The 20,071-nt window shown below is 39.1% G+C and overlaps 1 protein-coding gene across 1 annotated transcript; it reads left to right on the plus strand.

The window, feature by feature from the left end:
• The first annotated feature begins 5,347 nt into the window (after positions 1-5,347).
• Positions 5,348-18,357, plus strand: LOC116333048 (vitellogenin-1-like). The gene is made up of 34 exons (XM_031756180.2): positions 5,348-5,397; positions 7,435-7,455; positions 7,579-7,730; positions 7,817-8,068; positions 8,146-8,307; positions 8,389-8,537; positions 8,611-8,773; positions 8,864-9,021; positions 9,207-9,372; positions 9,472-9,597; positions 9,692-9,910; positions 9,995-10,212; positions 10,304-10,401; positions 10,491-10,615; positions 10,685-10,786; positions 10,892-11,011; positions 11,104-11,293; positions 11,508-11,601; positions 13,088-13,273; positions 13,380-13,500; positions 13,580-13,784; positions 13,876-14,501; positions 14,712-14,792; positions 14,908-14,988; positions 15,062-15,265; positions 15,370-15,512; positions 15,592-15,727; positions 15,805-15,928; positions 16,016-16,196; positions 16,273-16,367; positions 16,517-16,611; positions 16,735-16,900; positions 17,006-17,167; positions 17,251-18,357. Exons 1-34 carry the CDS (start codon positions 5,358-5,360, stop codon positions 17,340-17,342), a joined length of 5,253 nt encoding a protein of 1,750 aa, XP_031612040.2. The 5' UTR covers positions 5,348-5,357; the 3' UTR covers positions 17,343-18,357.
• The last annotated feature ends 1,714 nt before the right edge of the window (positions 18,358-20,071 follow it).

A 20,071-nucleotide genomic window follows, 5' to 3' on the forward strand; every position in this document is an offset into this window, starting at 1 on the left:
ATATATCTGTCTAATGCACTGAGCTTGAATCTTTTATGAAGGACACAAGCAGTGAAGGAGAATTCTAAAGTTTAAAGTTTTTTCTCTGCACTAAAGGGTTAAAGTGGGATTCAGAAGGTAGGGGAACCCTACAATTGGTTGTAGTGGCTCAGTAGTGGGGAAAAGAATCACAATAACTGTGAGCTCCAGTAGATTTCTTTGTGTACAGGCTGTGATCAGATGACCTGCTCCTCTTTGTGGACTGACAAATTAAACAAGATTTATTTAATTCAAGAGTGTAAGCAGATGTTTCATGAGCTCTATATCCTGGATTTACATTTCCTACACTGACAGTATACTGCATACTGTCTTTATACTAGACCACTTACAGTTAGCACAATCCTGGAATCCAGTGAATTAATCTAAGTATCATCAGTTTATTTGCAAATTATTCTAATGTAATTGTCCAACATACTCCTTTACTGTGAATTTTCATTCAACATTTAAATAACACAAAGTAAGTATACCTTAGTTTGTTTTGCAGGATGTTTCACATTATGAAAATACACAATTTACCAAAACACATTACATACGGATCCAATTAGTGATTAAAATGCAACTGAGCAACCCTTACCTTTAAATCTAACCTCTGTCCTTCCTTAGGTCTTTCTCCGTCTCTTAGTATCTTGAAACTCCTGTCTGTACCTGGAAATACTGCAGCTGTTGTTTTTTTAGTAAAATATGTGACAAGCTGGACACACAGTTTTTGTGTTTGTTGAGCTAATAATATTGAAACATTTCTACAGGGAGTGCAGAATTATTAGGCAAATGAGTATTTTGTCCACATCATCCTCTTCATGCATGTTGTCTTACTCCAAGCTGTATAGGCTCGAAAGCCTACTACCAATTAAGCATATTAGGTGATGTGCATCTCTGTAATGAGAAGGGGTGTGGTCTAATGACATCAACACTCTATATCAAGTGTGCATAATTATTAGGCAACTTCCTTTCCTTTGGCAAAATGGGTCAAAAGAAGGACTTGACAGGCTCAGAAAAGTAGTGAGATATCTTGCAGAGGGATGCAGCAGTCTTAAAATTGCAAAGCTTCTGAAGCGTGATCATCGAACAATCAAGCGTTTCATTCAAAATAGTCAACAGGGTCGCAAGAAGCGTGTGGAAAAACCAAGCCGCAAAATAACTGCCCATGAACTGAGAAAAGTCAAGCGTGCAGCTGCCAAGATGCCACTTGCCACCAGTTTGGCCATATTTCAGAGCTGCAACATCACTGGAGTGCCCAAAAGCACAAGGTGTGCAATACTCAGAGACATGGCCAAGGTAAGAAAGGCTGAAAGACGACCACCACTGAACAAGACACACAAGCTGAAACGTCAAGACTGGGCCAAGAAATATCTCAAGACTGATTTTTCTAAGGTTTTATGGACTGATGAAATGAGAGTGAGTCTTGATGGGCCAGATGGATGGGCCCGTGGCTGGATTGGTAAAGGGCAGAGAGCTCCAGTCCCACTCAGGACGCCAGCAAGGTGGAGGTGGAGTACTGGTTTGGGCTGGTATCATCAAAGATGAGCTTGTGGGGCCCTTTTCGGGTTGAGGATGGAGTCAAGCTCAACTCCCAGTCCTACTGCCAGTTTCTGGAAGACACCTTCTTCAAGCAGTGGTACAGGAAGAAGTCTGCATCCTTCAAGAAAAACATGATTTTCATGCAGGACAATGCTCCATCACACGCGTCCAAGTACTCCACAGTGTGGCTGGCAAGAAAGGGTATAAAAGAAGAAAAACTAATACATGGCCTCCTTGTTCACCTGATCTGAACCCCAGATCAGGTGGTCCATCATCAAATGTGAGATTTACAAGGAGGGAAAACAGTACACCTCTCTGAACAGTGTCTGGGAGGCTGTGGTTGCTGCTGCACGCAATGTTGATGGTGAACAGATCAAAACACTGACAGAATCCATGGATGGCAGGCTTTTGAGTGTCCTTGCAAAGAAAGGTGGCTATATTGGTCGCTGATTTGTTTTTGTTTTGTTTTTGAATGTCAGAAATGTATATTTGTGAATGTGGAGACGTTATATTGGTTTCACTGGTAAAAATAAATAATTGAAATGGGTATATATTTGTTTTTAGTTGAGTTGCCTAATAATTATGCACAGTAATAGTCACCTGCACACACAGATATCCCCCTAAAATAGCTAAAACTAAAAACAAACTAAAAACTACTTCCAAAAACATTCAGCTTTGATATTAATGAGTTTTTTGGGTTCATTGAGAACATGGTTGTTGTTCAATAATAAAATTATTCCTCAAAAATACAACTTGCCTAATAATTCTGCACTCCCTGTAATTATCTGACAAAAAACGTTACTCCCTTTATCCTCACTCCTCTTCTGTAGGGCTAGCTAGATGCTCAAGAACAGCAACCACAACTTACAACACTTGCACTCTTTCTGGCCCACTTTAGCCCCCCAGCATAAACACCTAGCTATATACGATAGACTTAAACCTAATTTAATGTCTGTTTTGAAAATATAGAGAGTGGAAAGTACAGATACTCGAGTAACAATGTAGGTAGTAAAAGTAAAAAATGTTGTGAAAAATAAATGCACAAATACACCTGAACATGTACCTGAAAATTCTACTTAAAATGACCAGCAGAAACAGGTCATAAACAAGTATTTGCTTCCAGAGAGGTGGAGTCTAAGACTCGACCAGACATAGATACAGACGAACAGGCGCACACAGACAATGTGTGTCACAGATACATTCCCACACTCATGCACATATATACAAATGCTCATCACTCAAACACACTGTACACACACTCACACTCCCCAAACATACTCTATACCCCAGGTCCAGGCACCACCACCACCAGAGGGGTGATGGTACCCAGACCCAGGAGATGTTACCCTTTTCCCTGGGGTGGAGACCAAGCAGACAAACAGAGAGGCCTCGCAACCATACCCCGATCAGACAGCCAACTCCTCCTCCCAGCCCCCCGCCCCGATGGTAAACAGAGAACGGGGGTGTGAAGACCGAATTCCTCCCTCCGCCCGTGGTGTTGCTGCGTGCTGTTCTAAAGTGCATTAAAATATGGGAGGGCATGGTGCTTCCTGCCAGAGAGCAGCCGGTGTCAGCACAGCCCCTCCCAAGAGCCCGCTGTGGCTTCTGCGTCGCGGCTGCTGGGTGGCCCCACGTCTGGGGCTCTCCTCAGCTCTTTCCAGGAGGGTGGCACGGTGGCTCCTCTGATCGTCCTCCTTGGGCTGTCGCGCTCTGGGTGCCACTTGATGTCTGGGGCCTGGATCTCCTCCATACCTGCTTCATGCCCTGGGGGACGGGGCTATGGCTCCCCACACCCTCTAGCAGATCATTACATGGAGAAACCTTTTGAATACAAGTGCGCTCACGCATACAGGTGTCCACCCAGGTGTACACACGGGTGTTCACAGACAATTTATTTGTTAGCTAAAGGTACATCGGCTGTATTTCCCAGGCAAGAAATTGATGTTAATGCATAGCGGCCAAGGGATAAGCAGATTACGCAGCTGCTTAGGGCCAGCATGGTTCTCCACCAGAGAGCTTAAAAGTCAGGCAGGTCACAAAACAGGTTGATGAATGATTACTTATTATGTTTGTGTGATATATCAATAGTAATCACACAGTTCTGTATTGATATCCAAAAATCTAATCAAAATATTTTGATAAATCTGTCATGATCATGTCTTTGAGTCCTGTAAAAACAGAAATATGTCAGTGCAAGTTCTCTATTCTAATGATTTCAACAATCATAATCATAACCCTGACTGCTCAGGTCTTCTGATGCTCAATTTGAACTTCAACAGCTTGTTTTTTATATGTTTCAGACATATACATGCATTGAGCTGCTGCTGTGGGACTGATTCATTAAAGACCATTTGAACAATGGGTGAAATTTTCCCTATGCTGATGAACTATGCTGATAAAGATTAAGAAATAATAACAAAATTATTGAAAGTGAGATTCATTATATTTATTGTTGTACTTTACTTCACTGATAGGAAACTTTAAAAATTAAATTAATTTTGTCATCAATTACAAAAAAGGCTTGTTAATAAAATGAGGTGGGATTTGGAAAGTGGGCTCTTGATGAGAAGACCGAGACACACCATGTACCCACCATGGTTAAAATATTACGTAGTATTCAGTAATGTTACACTGTAAATTTTATAGGAAGTTAGAATATAATTCATTGATACTGCATATGGGAACCTTGAGCTCATCAGTCTGTTTTGCAAGCCATGTGATTAGTTTTTTTTTTGTTTTCTGGCCTCATATTTGTTAGTGACAGCCACAGAGTGGGTGGGTGGGGAGAGAGAGAGGAAGGAATGACATCCAGCTTGGGGCCTGGGACTGGATCAAGCCAGAAAAAACTCAAACTGGGAATAAGGAATGAGATCTGCAAGGTGAGCAAAGGGGGTGACCCCATACATTGTATTTGTAACTAGCTAAATTTGCTAAATGTTAGTCAATTAAAAGTATGATATAGTCATCTTATAGAATCTTATAGTCTTTGGTCCTGTCTAATATTTCACAACATCTCATATTTTTTAAAGAGAACATTTAGAAGTAAAAAGCTAAATAAAAAAACATGGAAACAAAGTAAATTTTACTTAAGCAACCATCACATAAATTATATTTTTTGGCAGAAAAATGGACAGAGTCAAGCCAACCAACAGAAATTAAGCAAAAATAAATAAACTCTGTCAGAACACGACAGCAGATAAAAGCAGAGCAGGCAGATGGCTAAAATGTCACAGCCTTCGTCGTCTGACCACAACAAATAAAGTGAGCAAACAGCAGTAGTCACGCTGCCCCTTTATCTGAACTTTGAAACCACATTTGAATAATTTGGTGGAGAGATGCCACAAATGTTACAACATTAAAAAAGTAAATAAATCAATGGCACTGTCTTGAATTTGATGAGACAAATAATATCTAATCAAATACTTAACATGTATGTAAACAATTAAAAATGTCAGTGAAACCTTATTTTTAATGAACCTTTTTGCTATTCTTATATGAGTCGTTTGGATAAAGGGAGATTAGTTATATGTCAAAAAATACATTGCAATAAAATAAGATCTTTGTGAAAAAACTTCTATTTTTCAGTGAAAAATAGAATGAAACACAATGAAAATTTGTACACATCACGCCAGGGCTTAACTTGCCATATTTGAAGAGAGCAAGGGCAGGTGACCCTAACTTTTCATCCACTGATATATGAGTGCAATGATCAAATGTCCCGGGGTTTCGTGCAACTTGTCAGCACAAATTTCCCTTTAAAAGGCTGCCTGCCTCTGCAGACCAGCACCACCCTGTCAGCAATGAGAGCGCTTGTGCTCGCCCTGATTCTGGCCTTTGTGGGTGAGTGTGATGATGGTTTTGTAAAACTTTGCTATTTTATAAATATGTTCAAAAATAATGCTGATTTCATATTTGGAGGTTTACTGATTATGAGTTTAATGGTAATGTCAATGTAATGTAGGGTCTTTACCCAACAATAAGAGCCCCTTGAAGCAACTGTTGTTGTGATTTGGTGATATGTAAATGAAATCTGAATTGAGTTGAATGTAGGTAAAGACAAATTATTTTTATGTACTTGTTATAAATGGGGTGGGGGGTTTATCCGGCTTTAAAAACAAACTTTTTCATTTTTAGGCATATGTAACAGAAAACATGCTGCGTGTTTGTTACATATTTGGTGCTTTATGTGAATTTTAATATATACAGACCCAGCAGGTCAACTTTTCTTGTAACCAGGGAGCTAAAACCTAGAACTAGAAATGAAAGAAAAACCATTTTAGCTCACTTAAATAAATAAAATAAAATAAATAAAACTGACTTTTGAGGAAAAAATTAAAGTACTTGAAGCAATTTTGTCAACTTGGAAAACTAAAATAAAATGAAAAAATAGCGGAAAGATTCTTAGTTTTAGGATTTAGATTGGTAAATAAATAAGTAAAGAAGAAATAAAATTAAACTTGCCTGATGAGACATTTTTGGATGTGTTTATTGAGATGCTGGATGTTCACAAGACAAGACTAACTCTAACCCTACCTGTACTGATTCTCCTAAATCTCCCCTATAAAATAATAATTACAAAAACTAAATTTGAATTATAAACAAAAATCTAAATGAAATAAAAATAAAAACTAATTAGAAAATGCTAAACTACCATAAATATGGAGCTTGCTGTATTAATATTACACATTAAAGTACATTATGTTATATTAATGTTTCACTGTCACTGCTTTAATGAGACGACTTAGCTCTCTGGAGGAAATTGGCAGCTGAAGATAAGAAGAAAATTCAAATGATCAAGATCAGTTTAAAAAGGGTCAGTTTGTCAGCTCCTGTAGACTCTACTTACAAAGAAACACTAATATACCTTTTTGGACATTGTGACTTTGTAATGGGGAAAATTCTAGTTTTTCCTCACATTTAGATTTAGGTGTTTTAGGATTTAGGATTTTGTATAACCTTTTGTTTCTTAGATGAAGGGTGTGTGTGTCAATATGACCAGGTGTAACTGCTTAGCTATGCTTAACGATGTTTCACGATGTATCTACTGACTGTTAGGGTGTAGAAGGACAAAATTCCCAAAAAGACCAGGCCAGGTGCTTCCTGGAGCATAGATAGTGGGAAGTCTTCCCTGCCCAGCAACAGCCGGGTGGGACGAAAAACTGTTGTAACTGAAAAGATACAGGGTGTTGTGTGTGAGGATATAAAAGAGACCTGTGACGTCTCAAGGACAAAGCTTTCATGACTGTAGAACTGTGATGTTTGATGTGTGTTTGCTCTCCTGCATGCAGTAATTAAAGAGGCTTGACCACAGCTGACCTTGTTGCAGACTTTATTAACAGAAAATTCCACCACAACTTTCAAATACATTCAAACAAAATAAATGAATTTCCAGCAAAACTTTGCATATCCATTAGTTTAGTTGCTCATCTTTACTACTTCATTATCTAAAATAAAATAGAAGTCTTATTGTACACAATTATAATGAAATTTCAGAGCAGAGTCTTTTGGAGCGAACATGCAGTAATTTGCACAGTAAATATAAAACATAACATATATAAACACTGCTGAAAAGAACATGCAAGCCCATTCATATATTTTGGCATTGTTCCATTTGTGGATTCAAATTCTTTTCTTTGTGTGTTTTCTTTCTTTCGACAGATTTTTCTTAACCTCTGTGCTTTGAGTCTCTGTCTGGCTCAGTATTTGTAACATGCCTAGATTTGCAGCTGAATTGGCCTTCAACATTTACAGTTCACTGCTTTTTCCTTTTACCCCTGATTTTAATTTGCAAAACAAAATGCTAAACTGTTTTCAAATGCTCTAATAGTTTCAGATTTTACTTGCTGTATTACTGATTCTTTTCTTATTTTCTTACAGCTGGTGATCTTCAACATCAAGTTAAGTTTAATACTGTTTTCATTGTGAAACATAGACTGTAGGCTTGGTTTAGAGTTTATAGATCACATAAATTCACAAATTAGTCATATAAATTACATTCACTGACTGAAGCTGTACTTCCAGATCCTGTTTTTGAAGCTGGTAAAACCTATGTGTACAAGTATGAGGCGCTGCTCCTGGCGGGCCTGCTCGAGAAAGGTTCAGCGAGAGCTGGACTAAATATCAGCAGCAAAGTTAGCATCAATGCTATAGACCAGAACACATACTTCATTAAGGTAAAGATCAAAATCCTGCACAAGCTGCAGTCATTTTACCTTATATGTGTATACTAATTGAATTAAACCTTGTGCTTATATGAAAGCTTGAGGAACCTGAGCTCCAGGAGTATAGTGGAAATTGGCCTGAGGATCCTTTTATCCCAGCAACTGAGCTGACTTCAGCCCTCCAAGCTGAGCTCACGACTCCCATTAAGTTTGAATATGTCAATGGTGCTGTTGGAAAAGTCTTCGCCCCTGAAACCGTCTCAACAACAGTGCTTAACATCTACAGAGGTATCCTGAATGTCTTTCAGCTCAACGTCAAAAAGACACTAAATGTCTACGAGTTGCAGGAGGTCAGTGAAAGATCTTTATAAATCTGTGTGTGACAAGAAGTTAAATCTCCCTACTGAATATGTGTGCTGCTCTATAGGCTGGAACTCAAGGTGTGTGCAAGACACTTTACTCCATCACTGAGGACACAGAGGCTGAACGTGTCTATCTGAGAAAGACCAGGGACATGAGCCACTGTCAAGAAAGAATAACTAAAGACATGGGGTTAGCATACACAGAGAAATGTGGAAAGTGCCAGGAGGTAGGTTTTACACATTTTATACCATGGACACATCTGTGAAAGTGATGGGATGCATGACAAGCAACAACTTTGTTCTTACAGGACACTAAAAACCTGAAAGGAGTTTCATCATACAGTTACATCATGAAACCACTCGATAATGGCATCCAGATCAAGGAGGCATCGGTCCATGAGCTGATCCAGTTCTCACCTTTCAGTGAGCAGCATGGAGCCGCCCATATGGAGACCAAGTATGTCCATAACAACTGTGAATATAAAAATTGATTCAAAGAACATAAATGAACTTTTCTTTCCACATTCAAGGCAATCCTTGATGCTCCTTGAGGTTCGAAGACCCCCTTATGCACCCACTACACCACCACCCCAGGCTGAGTATTCACACCGTGGAAATCTCACATATCAGTTCTCCACTGAGCTTCTTCAGTTACCCATTCTGCTCCTCAATATCAACGACATAGAGTCTCAGGTATTGTCATCATTAAGAGATTATTCCTAAGACATGAATTAAAAGTCTCTGCCGTGCTCGGTGATATCCTGTTTACCCCTGTGTCATTAGCTCGAGGACACTCTGAATCACCTGGTCAAACAGGCTGTAGAAAGAGTTCATGAAGATGCACCTCTGGAATTTTTGAAGTTTGTTCAACTCCTCCGTGCAGCCTCCAATGAAACTCTGGAGAACCTCTGGAGCAAACACTCAGGGATTTCTGCCCACAGGTGATTTCACAGTTTAAATGTTTAAAATATCATCCATCCATTCGCTTCCGCTTATCCTTTCCAGGGTCGCGGGGGGCGCTGGAGCCTATCCCAGCTGTCATAGGGCGAGAGGCGGGGTACATCATTTAAAATATCATGCAAAAGATATTTGCACAATTTGGCAAACTTCCTTTTTACTGTTTCAGAAAATGGATCATGGATGCCATCCCTGCTGTGGGAAATCCTGATGCTCTGAGATTTATCAAAGAGAAATACCTAGCAGAAACCATAACTGTGTTTGAAGCCGTTCAGGCTTTGATTACTTCATTTCACATGGTGACAGCAACCACTGAGGCCATTGAGGTCATCGAGGTCGGTAAATCTCAACATATCTAGTGAAGTCAAGTTATTTTGTCCGGAGGGACGTTTTTGAATTAACTCTGATACTCTTAACTCTGTGTAATGTTTTAGAGCCTAACAAAGGAAAGCAAAATAGTGAGAAACCCATTTCTGCGTCAGATTGTATTCCTTGGCTACGGTACCATGATTTACAAACACTGCTATGAGAGGACTTCCTGTCCTGCTGAGCTCATACAGGTGATATAACATTGACCTTATATGCTGCCTTAGAGTCACGTACACATTTAAGAATGAGAGAACGGGTGATTTACTGCCTTATTTGCTCTTGCAGCCCATTCAAGACCTTCTTGCGCAGGCACTGAAAGATGGAAACACAGAGGACATCATCCTGTTTGTGAAGGCTTTGGGAAATGCTGCGCATCCTTCTAGCCTCAAGAAAATCACAAAGATGCTGCCCCTACATAGTAAATTAGGTTCATCACTGCCAGTGAGAGTTCATGCTGAAGCCATGATGGCCTTGAAGAACATCGCCAAAAAGGAGCCTAAAACGGTGAATTATCAACACAGAGAGTTCCTGACCATTCTAGTTTTTGCACAAAGCTCCACACTGAGTCTGCGTTCTCTTATAAATTAGGTCCAGTATTTAGCCTTTCAGCTCTACGGGGACAAGACTCTTCATTCAGAGATCCGCATGCTTGCGTGCATGGTGCTCTTTGAGACAAAACCTTCAATGAGTTTGGTGTCAGCTGTTGTTCATATTGTGAAGACAGATACAAATATGCAAGTAGCAAGCTTCACCTATTCCCACATGAAGTCCCTGACTAGGAGCACCAGCGTTATTTATGCCTCAGTGTAAGAGTGCTTTCTAATCCTTCGTCACAATCAGATAAATCTCTGTGATTTGATCCATCCTGCACTGAGCTCTTTCATGTTATCACTGCAGTGCTGCAGCATGCAAAGCTGCCCTGAGAATGTTGGGCCCAAACCTGGACAAACTGAGCTCACGTTTCAGCAAAGCCATCCATGTCGACGTCTATAGCAGTGAGAATCGCCATGCCTGGTTTAACTAACCTGGATCTTTATTTTTGATTTAATATTGTTTAACTGCATCTCATTAAACTCTCTGTTAGGTCCCTTTATGCTTGGTGCTGCTGCGACTGCTTACTACATCAATGATGCTGCCACCATCATGCCCAAATCTATTACGACTAGGATCAAGGCTTTCTTTGCTGGAGCTGCTGCTGACATTCTGGAGGTAAAGGAAACTGAAATCAGTCCAGATATTTAGTAACTAACCTGAAAGTTACTTGTGTTTTTTTTCTAGGTTGGAGTAAGAACTGAGGGACTACAGGAGGCTTTTCTGAAAAACCCAGCAGTTTTTGATAGTGCTGACAGGGTCACCAGGATGAAACATGTCATTAAGGCTGTAAGCAACACCATAAAGTTACAAGAATGACAAGGACATCTTATCTGCTATCTGCAAAATGAAACAGCAGACTAGTGATGAGTGTCATATGTTCTCTCTCTACAGCTCTCTCACTGGAAGTCTGCACCCAACAGCAAATCCCTGACTTCCATCTATGTCAAGTTCTTTGGACAAGAAGTTGCCTTTGTTGACTTTGACAAAATCTGGTTTGACAACATCTTTAATGTATGATTTAAACAAACAACCCATCAACCTAAAGATCAATTTAATCACGATTTTGCAAGACGCAATATTTATAAAATATTCTTCCCCTGCAGCTCATCTTTGCCAATAACAATGCTGACACGTTTGGTAGAGATGTTTTCAAGGCTCTGCAGTCTGGTCCTACTTTGCGCTTTGTTAAGCCTCTGCTGGCTAATGAGGTGAGACGTATCATGCCTACTATAGCTGGTTTTCCCATGGAGCTCGGTCTGTACACTGCTGCTGTGGCTGCTGTTCCTGGTCAAAGTGAGTAAATGCTAAAAATCAACTAAAATATCTAATATTACTTAACGACCTAATATTTCCATCAACACCAAAAACTCTTTAAAAGTTTTGAGCATAATTTTTTTTTAAACTTTTTTCAAAGAAAAGAAGAAGTTGCAAACTTTCTTTTAATAGATGAATATGGAAATATCATAACAATGTACGAAAAAGTAACTTTTTAATTCTGTTTTCTTAGTCAAAGTCACCACGACTCCAGCTCTGCCAGAAGACTTTTATCTCAGATACCTTCTCAAGGCAGATATACACATTAGTACCAAGGTCACACCAAGGTGGGACAATAGCTGTCGCTACAATAGTAAATGGCTAATACTTTATAATACAGCACATAACTAAGGGTTTAATTCTACCCCTGGAATCAAATGGGAATTTCCAAGAATTTTACCTGAAATTATATTTACTTACAAACACTTAGCAGTAGATATGCTACAAAAAGGGATAATATTCCAAGTTTTTACAGGAAAGACGAAATAATGGCACTGTGAGTAATTTTATGTAGTGTGTAAGTTAAATTAAAAAACAAAAAGCAAATATTAGTTTTTCCAAGTAGGAACGTGAGAACAGTCCTTATCACATTTTTATATGTCAAATAAGAGGAATAATGGAACATCCATGAGTCACACCAGCATAATGAATACTAAATTGTAAAAAGGCAAAGTTAAGCTACTTGATGTTTGGAGAACCTAAAATACAGCAGGTACCTGCAGTGTGAGGTGGGGAAACTTTGGAAATTATTCCCTACTTAAAATGGCTTAATTTTGTGTTTGTGCCCAATTCCTGTAAAATACCTGAAGTTACGCATTACTTAAAATTACTTATGCTTTACTTAAAACTCTTCATGTACTATTTAAAATGACTTACAGTGTAATTTGCATCTTTTCTTGCAAAATAACCAAAGTTACACACTGTTTTCTCACTATTATAGCTCCTTCTGTACTATTTAAAATTGCTTACAGTACAATTAGTCTTTTCCTGGAAACACAATACTTATAACTACTTACATACAACTTAAAGTTACTTATCCATGAATTTAAACTCCTTGTTTTCTTAAAATTAAAAAAAAATTAAGGTACAATTTGTGTCTCTTTTCCTGTAAAATACTCAAAGATACGTACTAGTTGAATTTTCTTATATTTAAATATTTAAAGACATTAGAATAGAATAGAATAGAATAGAATAGAATAGAATAGAATAGAATAGAATAGAATAGCCATTTATTGTCATTGTACATGTACTGTACAACAAACTTGTGGGTGCTCCACACTATTTGTGCAAAAATAAAATATAAATAGTATACAGCAGGAATATATACAATCAAGAGGGATATATACAAAAATAAGGTAAAGGTTGCAAACAGTTTGGAAGTAGTGCAAAGAAAAGGTCTGAATAGAGTCTGTGTGTAAGTGGCCTGAGTGATGCAGGTATTTATGTACTATTTAAATTACTCACATTATAATTTGCATAATTTATGTCTCCTTTCCTGTAAAATACCTTAAGTTACACGCAGCTTAAAAGTACGTGTGCATAACGTAAAATTACTTACAGTATAATTATTCTTTTCTTTATGTAGAAAACTTATATTATTACCCTAATGCAACTGTGTCTACCTTTGTTGGTAAATATAATTAGATTGTAATTTCAGGTATAATATAAGGAAATTCCATTTATTTCTAGGGGAATTACCCTCTTGGGCGCGGGCTGTATTATAACGTGTTACCAACAAATGTAATATAATGTTCAACTGTCCTCCTCTTCTAGTGTCGCTGTGAACACATTTGCTGTGTTTGGGATAAACACTGCCATACTCCAGGCTGTCATGGTATCCAGAGCCAAACTCTACTCCATCACACCAGCCAAAACTGAAGTCACATTTAACATCAATGAGGGCTACTTGAATTTCACAGCTCTTCCTGTTTCAGTGCCTGAAAACATTACAGCTGTGGAGTAAGCCATGACATTTTGAATTCATTGCATATTCTTAAACATTGCTTCTGAGATGGCTTTATCTTTGCACTGATGATTACGGTACATCCTTGCTTCTCTTTAACAGGGTTGAGACTTTTGCTGTGGTAAGAAATCCTGCTTCGGGAGAAAGAATCACTCCTGTGATCCCTGCCAACCCAAGACAGATTCTTATAACGAGTAATACTTCTTCTGATGTTGTTAGTGAGGTGAATTTTAAACTGTTTTAGATATATAAAAAAATATCTATGTCTTTTTTATGTAATTAACACATCTTTCTCCTCATAGTCAAGATCCGAAGAGTTCATTTCTCAGCGTCAGAAAGCTGGCATGCACATCAAATCTAAAATGGTGAAGAGTAAGAAGAAGTACTGCGCTCAGACTGTTAACGCTGGACTCAAGGCCTGTCTCAAGATTGCCACTGCTTACACGGGGGATGCTGCAGTGTATAAACTGGCTGGAAAGCACTCCGCTGCTTTTTCTGTCACACCAAGTAAGAACTTAGAAAACCGCACTTTTGTGCTTTGTCTAGTTACACCGTGCAGAAATTAGCTGCTAACCACGTTAACTGGTGGTGCTTTCAGTTGAAGGTGAAGCTGCTGAGAGACTGGAATTAGAGGTTCAACTTGGAAGTAAGGCTGCACAGAAGATCATCAAACACATCACGCTTAGAGAAGAAGAAATCCCAGAGGAAACACCAGTCTTAATGAAGCTCCACAAAATCCTGGCCTCTACCCAGAAGAATAGCACCATGTCCTCCTCATCCTCCAGTTCCAGGAGCTCTCGCTTTCAAGTCAGATCCTCTTCTTCCAATTCCAGCTCTTCATCCCATTCTAGCAGGAAGACCATTGATGCAACTGCTCAACAAGTCCAGTTGCTGAAAAGACGTTACAGCAGCAGCAGCAGCAGTAGTAGTAGCAGTAGTAGAAGTAGTAGCAGTAGCAGCAGCAGTAGTAGTAGTAGCAGCAGTAGTAGCAGCAGTAGTAGAAGTAGTAGTAGCAGCAGTAGTAGCAGCAGCAGTATCAGTAGTAGTAGAAGCAGCAGAAGCATTAGTAGAAGCAGCAGCAGCAGCACAAGAGAAGGAAGCAGCAGCAGCAGCTTCAGCTTCTCCACCTCTGTCAGTACTTCCAAGTCCAGCTTTGCATCGAGCTTTGCATCACTCTTCAGTCTTAGTTCAAGCTCTTCTCACTACAGTGCGCACCACGGAAAGGTAAACATGTTGTATTATTTTCAGACAAAGAGCCGCTTGAGCTGCCACTACTACTGTTTGAATATTTATATTATATAAGTCAGCATCTTATTAATATTCTGTTTTTTATCTATAGTTTTAATTCATTTGAAATCTCATAGTTATCTGAGTATAGGTGACAGAAGAATGAATTATGGCCAGTGTGGGTGCTGACAAAATGTTTCTTCATAGCATCCTGCGAGTCATCGCCACAAACCCAAGGAGAAACACAAGGAGAAACACAAGGAGAAACACAAGGACCACAAGAATCCAGTGAGAACCCATTTACACTGTGTTTGAAAGTATGACAATACTGCACATTGTACAGTTTGCACAGATGTTAACTTGTGTCATGTCTTTTGCATGGCACTTTGTGGCATTCTTGTAGCATCCCACCTCTAAAGCCACATCGTCACAGGTTTTCAGAAGCAGAAGCAGTGGCTCAAGCTTGGACGCTATCCAACATAAGGTCAAATCCAGTCAAATCTTCTTTCCGGTGATGGATTTTATGGATGTACTCACATGAATAATTGCCCCCACAGAAGCGGTTCCTTGACAGTCAAGCTGCTATCTTTGGCATGATCTTCCGTGCTGTTAAAGCTGACACGAAGAAGCAGGGATACCAGTTCACTGCTTACATGGACAAAACCACCAGCAGACTTCAAATCATTCTAGATGACATTGTTCCTGATAACAACTGGAGGCTCTGTGCTGATGGAGCCGTGTTGAGCATGCACAAAGTCAAAGTGAGACACTGTTTGGCTTATTTTTGGATGTTAAACTAAGCATAGTATAAAAAAACGAACCCTAAACCTTTCTGCCGTTTGTCATTTCAATTTGTTCTTTCTAGGCTAAAATGAACTGGGGAGCAGAATGCAACCAATATGACACCGCGATTACAACAGAAACTGGTCTTGTCGGTCGAAACCCTGCAGCTCGGCTGAAGGTGGACTGGAATCGGCTACCGTCTGATCTCAAGCACCATGCAAAGACGTATGAAACTTCACAGACACTGTCATGCATGTCATACAGACAATGTGAAAACATCTGATATTTGTAAATTCCTTTGCAGGATGTATAAGTACATTTCTGCTCACATGCCTGCCAGCTTGATTCAGGAAAAGGACAGAAACAGCGACAAGCAGCTCTCGTTGACTGTGGCTGTAGTATCTGACAAGATCATCGACCTGATTTGGAAAACACCGAGAGTACGAACAGCAAAGTTGTTCTTTCAAAATAGAGTCATGTGTTTTGATTTTTCTTACAATAATTATTCTGTTTACAGAGCACTGTTCATAAGCGGGCTTTGCATCTTCCCATCACTCTGCCACGTAACGAGATCAAAGATCTTACTTCCTTCAGTGACGTCTCTGGAAAAGTCAAGCACTTGTTAGCTGCGGCTGGCGCAGGTAATGGCTCGTGCCTGTCAGTTAAACGTGGACAGGATGTGTCCTTTTCTGTAATTAAAAAATATATATGTTTTTTTCCCTCCTCAGCTGAATGTAGCTTCACCGGCAATACGCTGACCACATTCAACAACAAGAAATTAAAGAACGAGATGCCCTCAAACTGCTATCAGGTTCTGGCACAGGATGGCACAGACGAGCTGAAATTCATCGTTCTACTGAGGAAGGATCGCACTGAACAGAAGCAGATCAGTGTGAAAATTGCTCATATGTAAGATTTCATTAAAAACAGGAAAGAAACTCTTTTTTTTTGACAAAACTGAGTCTTTTTATTTCTTCTCGTGCAGAGACATTGACCTCTATCAGAGGAGAACCAGTGTGACTGTGAATGTGAACGGGCTGGAAATACCCATGAGCAACCTGCCATATCGTTATCCCCAAGGTTTCTATGCAGTCTAAAACCTGTGACTTTATTAATGAGCAACATTTAATCTGATTTTGCAAACTACAATCAAATCTATGATCAAATTTTATCCCAGATCTTTCTGTTGAAAAAAACGAGCGCAATCATGAAACCTTTTTGTCTTACAGCTGACATCCAGATCAAACAAAATGGCGAAGGCATCTCTGTGTATGCAGCTAGCTATGGTCTTCATGAAGTCTACTTTGACAAGAAGTCATGGAAGGTAAAAGCAAAACGGATTACTTTGGTTTTTAGCTTAAAAGCCCAGGAAAAACAAAAAAGACCAAGAGAGATGGAAATTCGGTTAAAATTGAGGTCTGATTACTCACGTGATCCTACGATGCAGATTAAAGTTGTGGACTGGATGAAGGGGAAGACTTGTGGGCTCTGTGGAAAGGCTGACGGGGAGACCATGCAGGAGTATCGCACACCCACTGGATGGATAGCCACGACAGCAGTGAGCTTTGCTCATTCTTGGATTCTGCCAGCTGAGAGCTGCAGAGACGCCACTGGTATGACACAGAGATATCTATGAAGTCATGTTTAATGAAGGCACGTCTTCTAAACACAAATATACTGAATCTATCAGGAACCCTAAAGTCCCTGCTGTGTTACAGAGTGCCGTATGAAGCATGAATCTGTGCAGCTGGAGAAACAGGAAAACGTGCAAGCTCAGAACTCCAAGTGCTACTCTGTCGACCCTGTGCTGCGCTGCATGGCTGGGTGCTTCCCTGTGCGCACCACCAACGTCACTGTTGGCTTCCACTGCCTTCCAGCTGGTGAGTCTACAAAGACTAAAAATGCAACAACGTAGAGAAAAACACTGTGTTTCTAATCATTTTTGCTCCCTTCACATCTGCAGGTTCCAGCCCCTCCAGCATGTATACGAGCGTGGACCTGATGGAAACTACGGAGAGTCACCTCGCCTGCACCTGCACTGCTCAGTGTGCTTAACAACAGCACTGTCAGTCTCACACATTGCATGTATGTTTTGAATGTTATTTTAAATAAACTGCAGATTAACTTACTGAGGTGAAAATTAACGATGGTGGATTTCAAAAGGAAAATTCGTACTGAATAAGACTGTTTATTACATTTATTGTAACACAGAGACGATAGAAATCAAATCATCTGTGAAATAAAGTGTGAAGCTGAACGCACCCATTAAAATTCAGTAATTGCAGCCAGTTTTTCTTCTGGCTTATATCAAGTGATCCATATTCTCCATCTGCTTCCCTGCCCTCTGTGATATCATCCACATAAATGCTTCCCTTAGGAGCTTGGGAGGATGGTGACTGCAATTGATTTGCACATGGCAGGCGACTAGTGCTGTGTGATACTGCAAATTTTGGTATCGATCCATACACTGATAGTGGTACTATTAGCGTATAAAGGCAGCTTATGTAGAGAACAGCAGTGCGTTATCATTTGACATAAATCATAATCAATTTGCAAATTCTGAACACCTTTTAATGACTTCTGCTGTGATTTTCACTTTGCACAATAATTACTTAAGCCAATAAAACACACCTTTCAGCTTTTTGTGTATTTTGAAACAGATTTTTTGGACCTGGAATGTAAATGTGCCCGTCTCAAAAGAGCTTTGGGTCAACTTCTGTTGTTTAAATGTGCTTTAGGCTCTAAATGAAACTGAACTTAAGAGGCTGGGAACAAAGTATTGATCTGATACCAATACCAGCATTTGTATTGGAACTATTTGGATTAATCCATCCACCTCTACTGTTGACTTAGAATGAACTAGTGATTCACACACACACACACACACACACACACACACACACACACACACACACACACACACAGTGTCTTCTTTTGTGCAAAGGAAGAACACTGAAACACACATTAATGAATGATGCCCAGTGTTTAGTGCAAACCAAGTGTATTCTGTTCATGTAGATGAAGTATTTTATTTGACCTCTTAATAAACACACCCATTGAATCGCTATAATCATTCGTGCCATGGTATTCTTTTTATAGTGTATTTTGTTTTCCAGTCTCAGAAGAATGGGAACCAGGAGAGGCAGTGATGATAAAAAAATCAGTGATTACTTCCATGATAGAAGTCAAATGACAGAAACCTTTTGTGTCTGTAAAACTATAATGATCATGAACATGTCATTAAACATTTGAGAGGTAAATAAAGGCCATCTGTCAACACAAAGCTCCTAAAGGAAAAGCAACATTAAAGAAATAAGTTGTTTCATGACAAATCATATTAACATCACAGTGGTCTAAAGTCACTATCAATTTTCATTTTTCTCTTCTGTTCATCACACTTATTCTAGAATAGACTTTTTCTTAATAGATCATAGATTTCTTACACAGACCCAAAGCTGTGACTATAAGGCAATAGTTTTATCTGACCATAGTCCAGTATTGCTACAGTTAGCAATAGGAGATAGACCTACTGCATCAAAATGGCGATTTAATAATGGTTTGTTGTTAGATAACATTTTAGTAAATGAAATAAAGGATCAAATTAAGCTATTTATTTCAATAAACGACACACCTGAAGTTACGAGATCCACACTATGGGACACATTAAAAGCCTACTTGAGAGGCCAAATTATCTCATTGAGTAGCTATAGGAATAAGCAACGAAAAGAAAGAGGGTTAAATATAACAACGGAACTTTTAGAAACAGATAAAGAATACGCCATTTCTCCTTCATCCAAACTTTATAAAAAGAAGGTCTCATTGCAGACAGAACTTAAATTGCTTTATACAAATGACACAATAAGATTACTTACACAACTTCGACATAAGTACTACGAACACGGGGAAAAAACAGGTAGTTTACTAGCAAGGCAAATTAAAGAAGTTGCAGCATCAAGACTGATTACAGAAATAAGAACTAGTGCAGGACAATTAACAACTGACCCAAAGAGAATTAATGATGTATTTCGAGAATATTATAAAGCATTTTACTCTTCAGACTTAAAAAAAGATCCAGACATAATCTAAAGTTTTTTCGATTCTATTCAAGTTCCATCTATTAATATAGAACACAAATTATTGTTAGAACAACCAATAACATTAAGGGAGATAAATCAGGCCATTCAAAGTATGCAGTGCTCAAAAAGCCCCGGTCCAGACGGGTATAGTATTGAATTCTATAAGACCTTTAGCGAACAGATTTCATCCGTTCTTTTAGAGGTATATAACGAAGCTTTAACTAAAGGATGCTTACCCTTAACCATGTATGATAGCACTATCTCTCTAATTCACAAGCCTGGTAAGGATCCTTTGGAACCTGGTTCGTACAGACCAATAAGCCTATTGAACGTAGATAATAAAATATTGGCAAAAATTTTGGCTATGCGATTAGAGATAGTTCTCCCAACTGTTGTGTCGGAGGACCAAACGGGTTTTGTAAAAAATAGACAGTTATTTTTTAATATTAGAAGGCTATTCAATATTATATATATACACAGAATACGTATGATCAATCTGAATTTGAATCTGAAATACTACTCTCACTAGATGCAGAGAAGGCCTTTGACAGGGTTGAGTGGGATTTCCTCTTCTCGACCCTATCAAAGTATGGCATAGGCCCTAATTATATCTCCTTTGTTAAACTGCTTTACACAAAACCTCAAGCCTCGGTTAATACAAATAATCTAATTTCTAGCCCTTTCCTCCTTCACCGCTCTACAAGACAA

Source organism: Oreochromis aureus, linkage group 15, assembly GCF_013358895.1.
Source record: "Oreochromis aureus strain Israel breed Guangdong linkage group 15, ZZ_aureus, whole genome shotgun sequence".
Taxonomy (NCBI): Eukaryota; Metazoa; Chordata; class Actinopteri; order Cichliformes; family Cichlidae; genus Oreochromis; species Oreochromis aureus.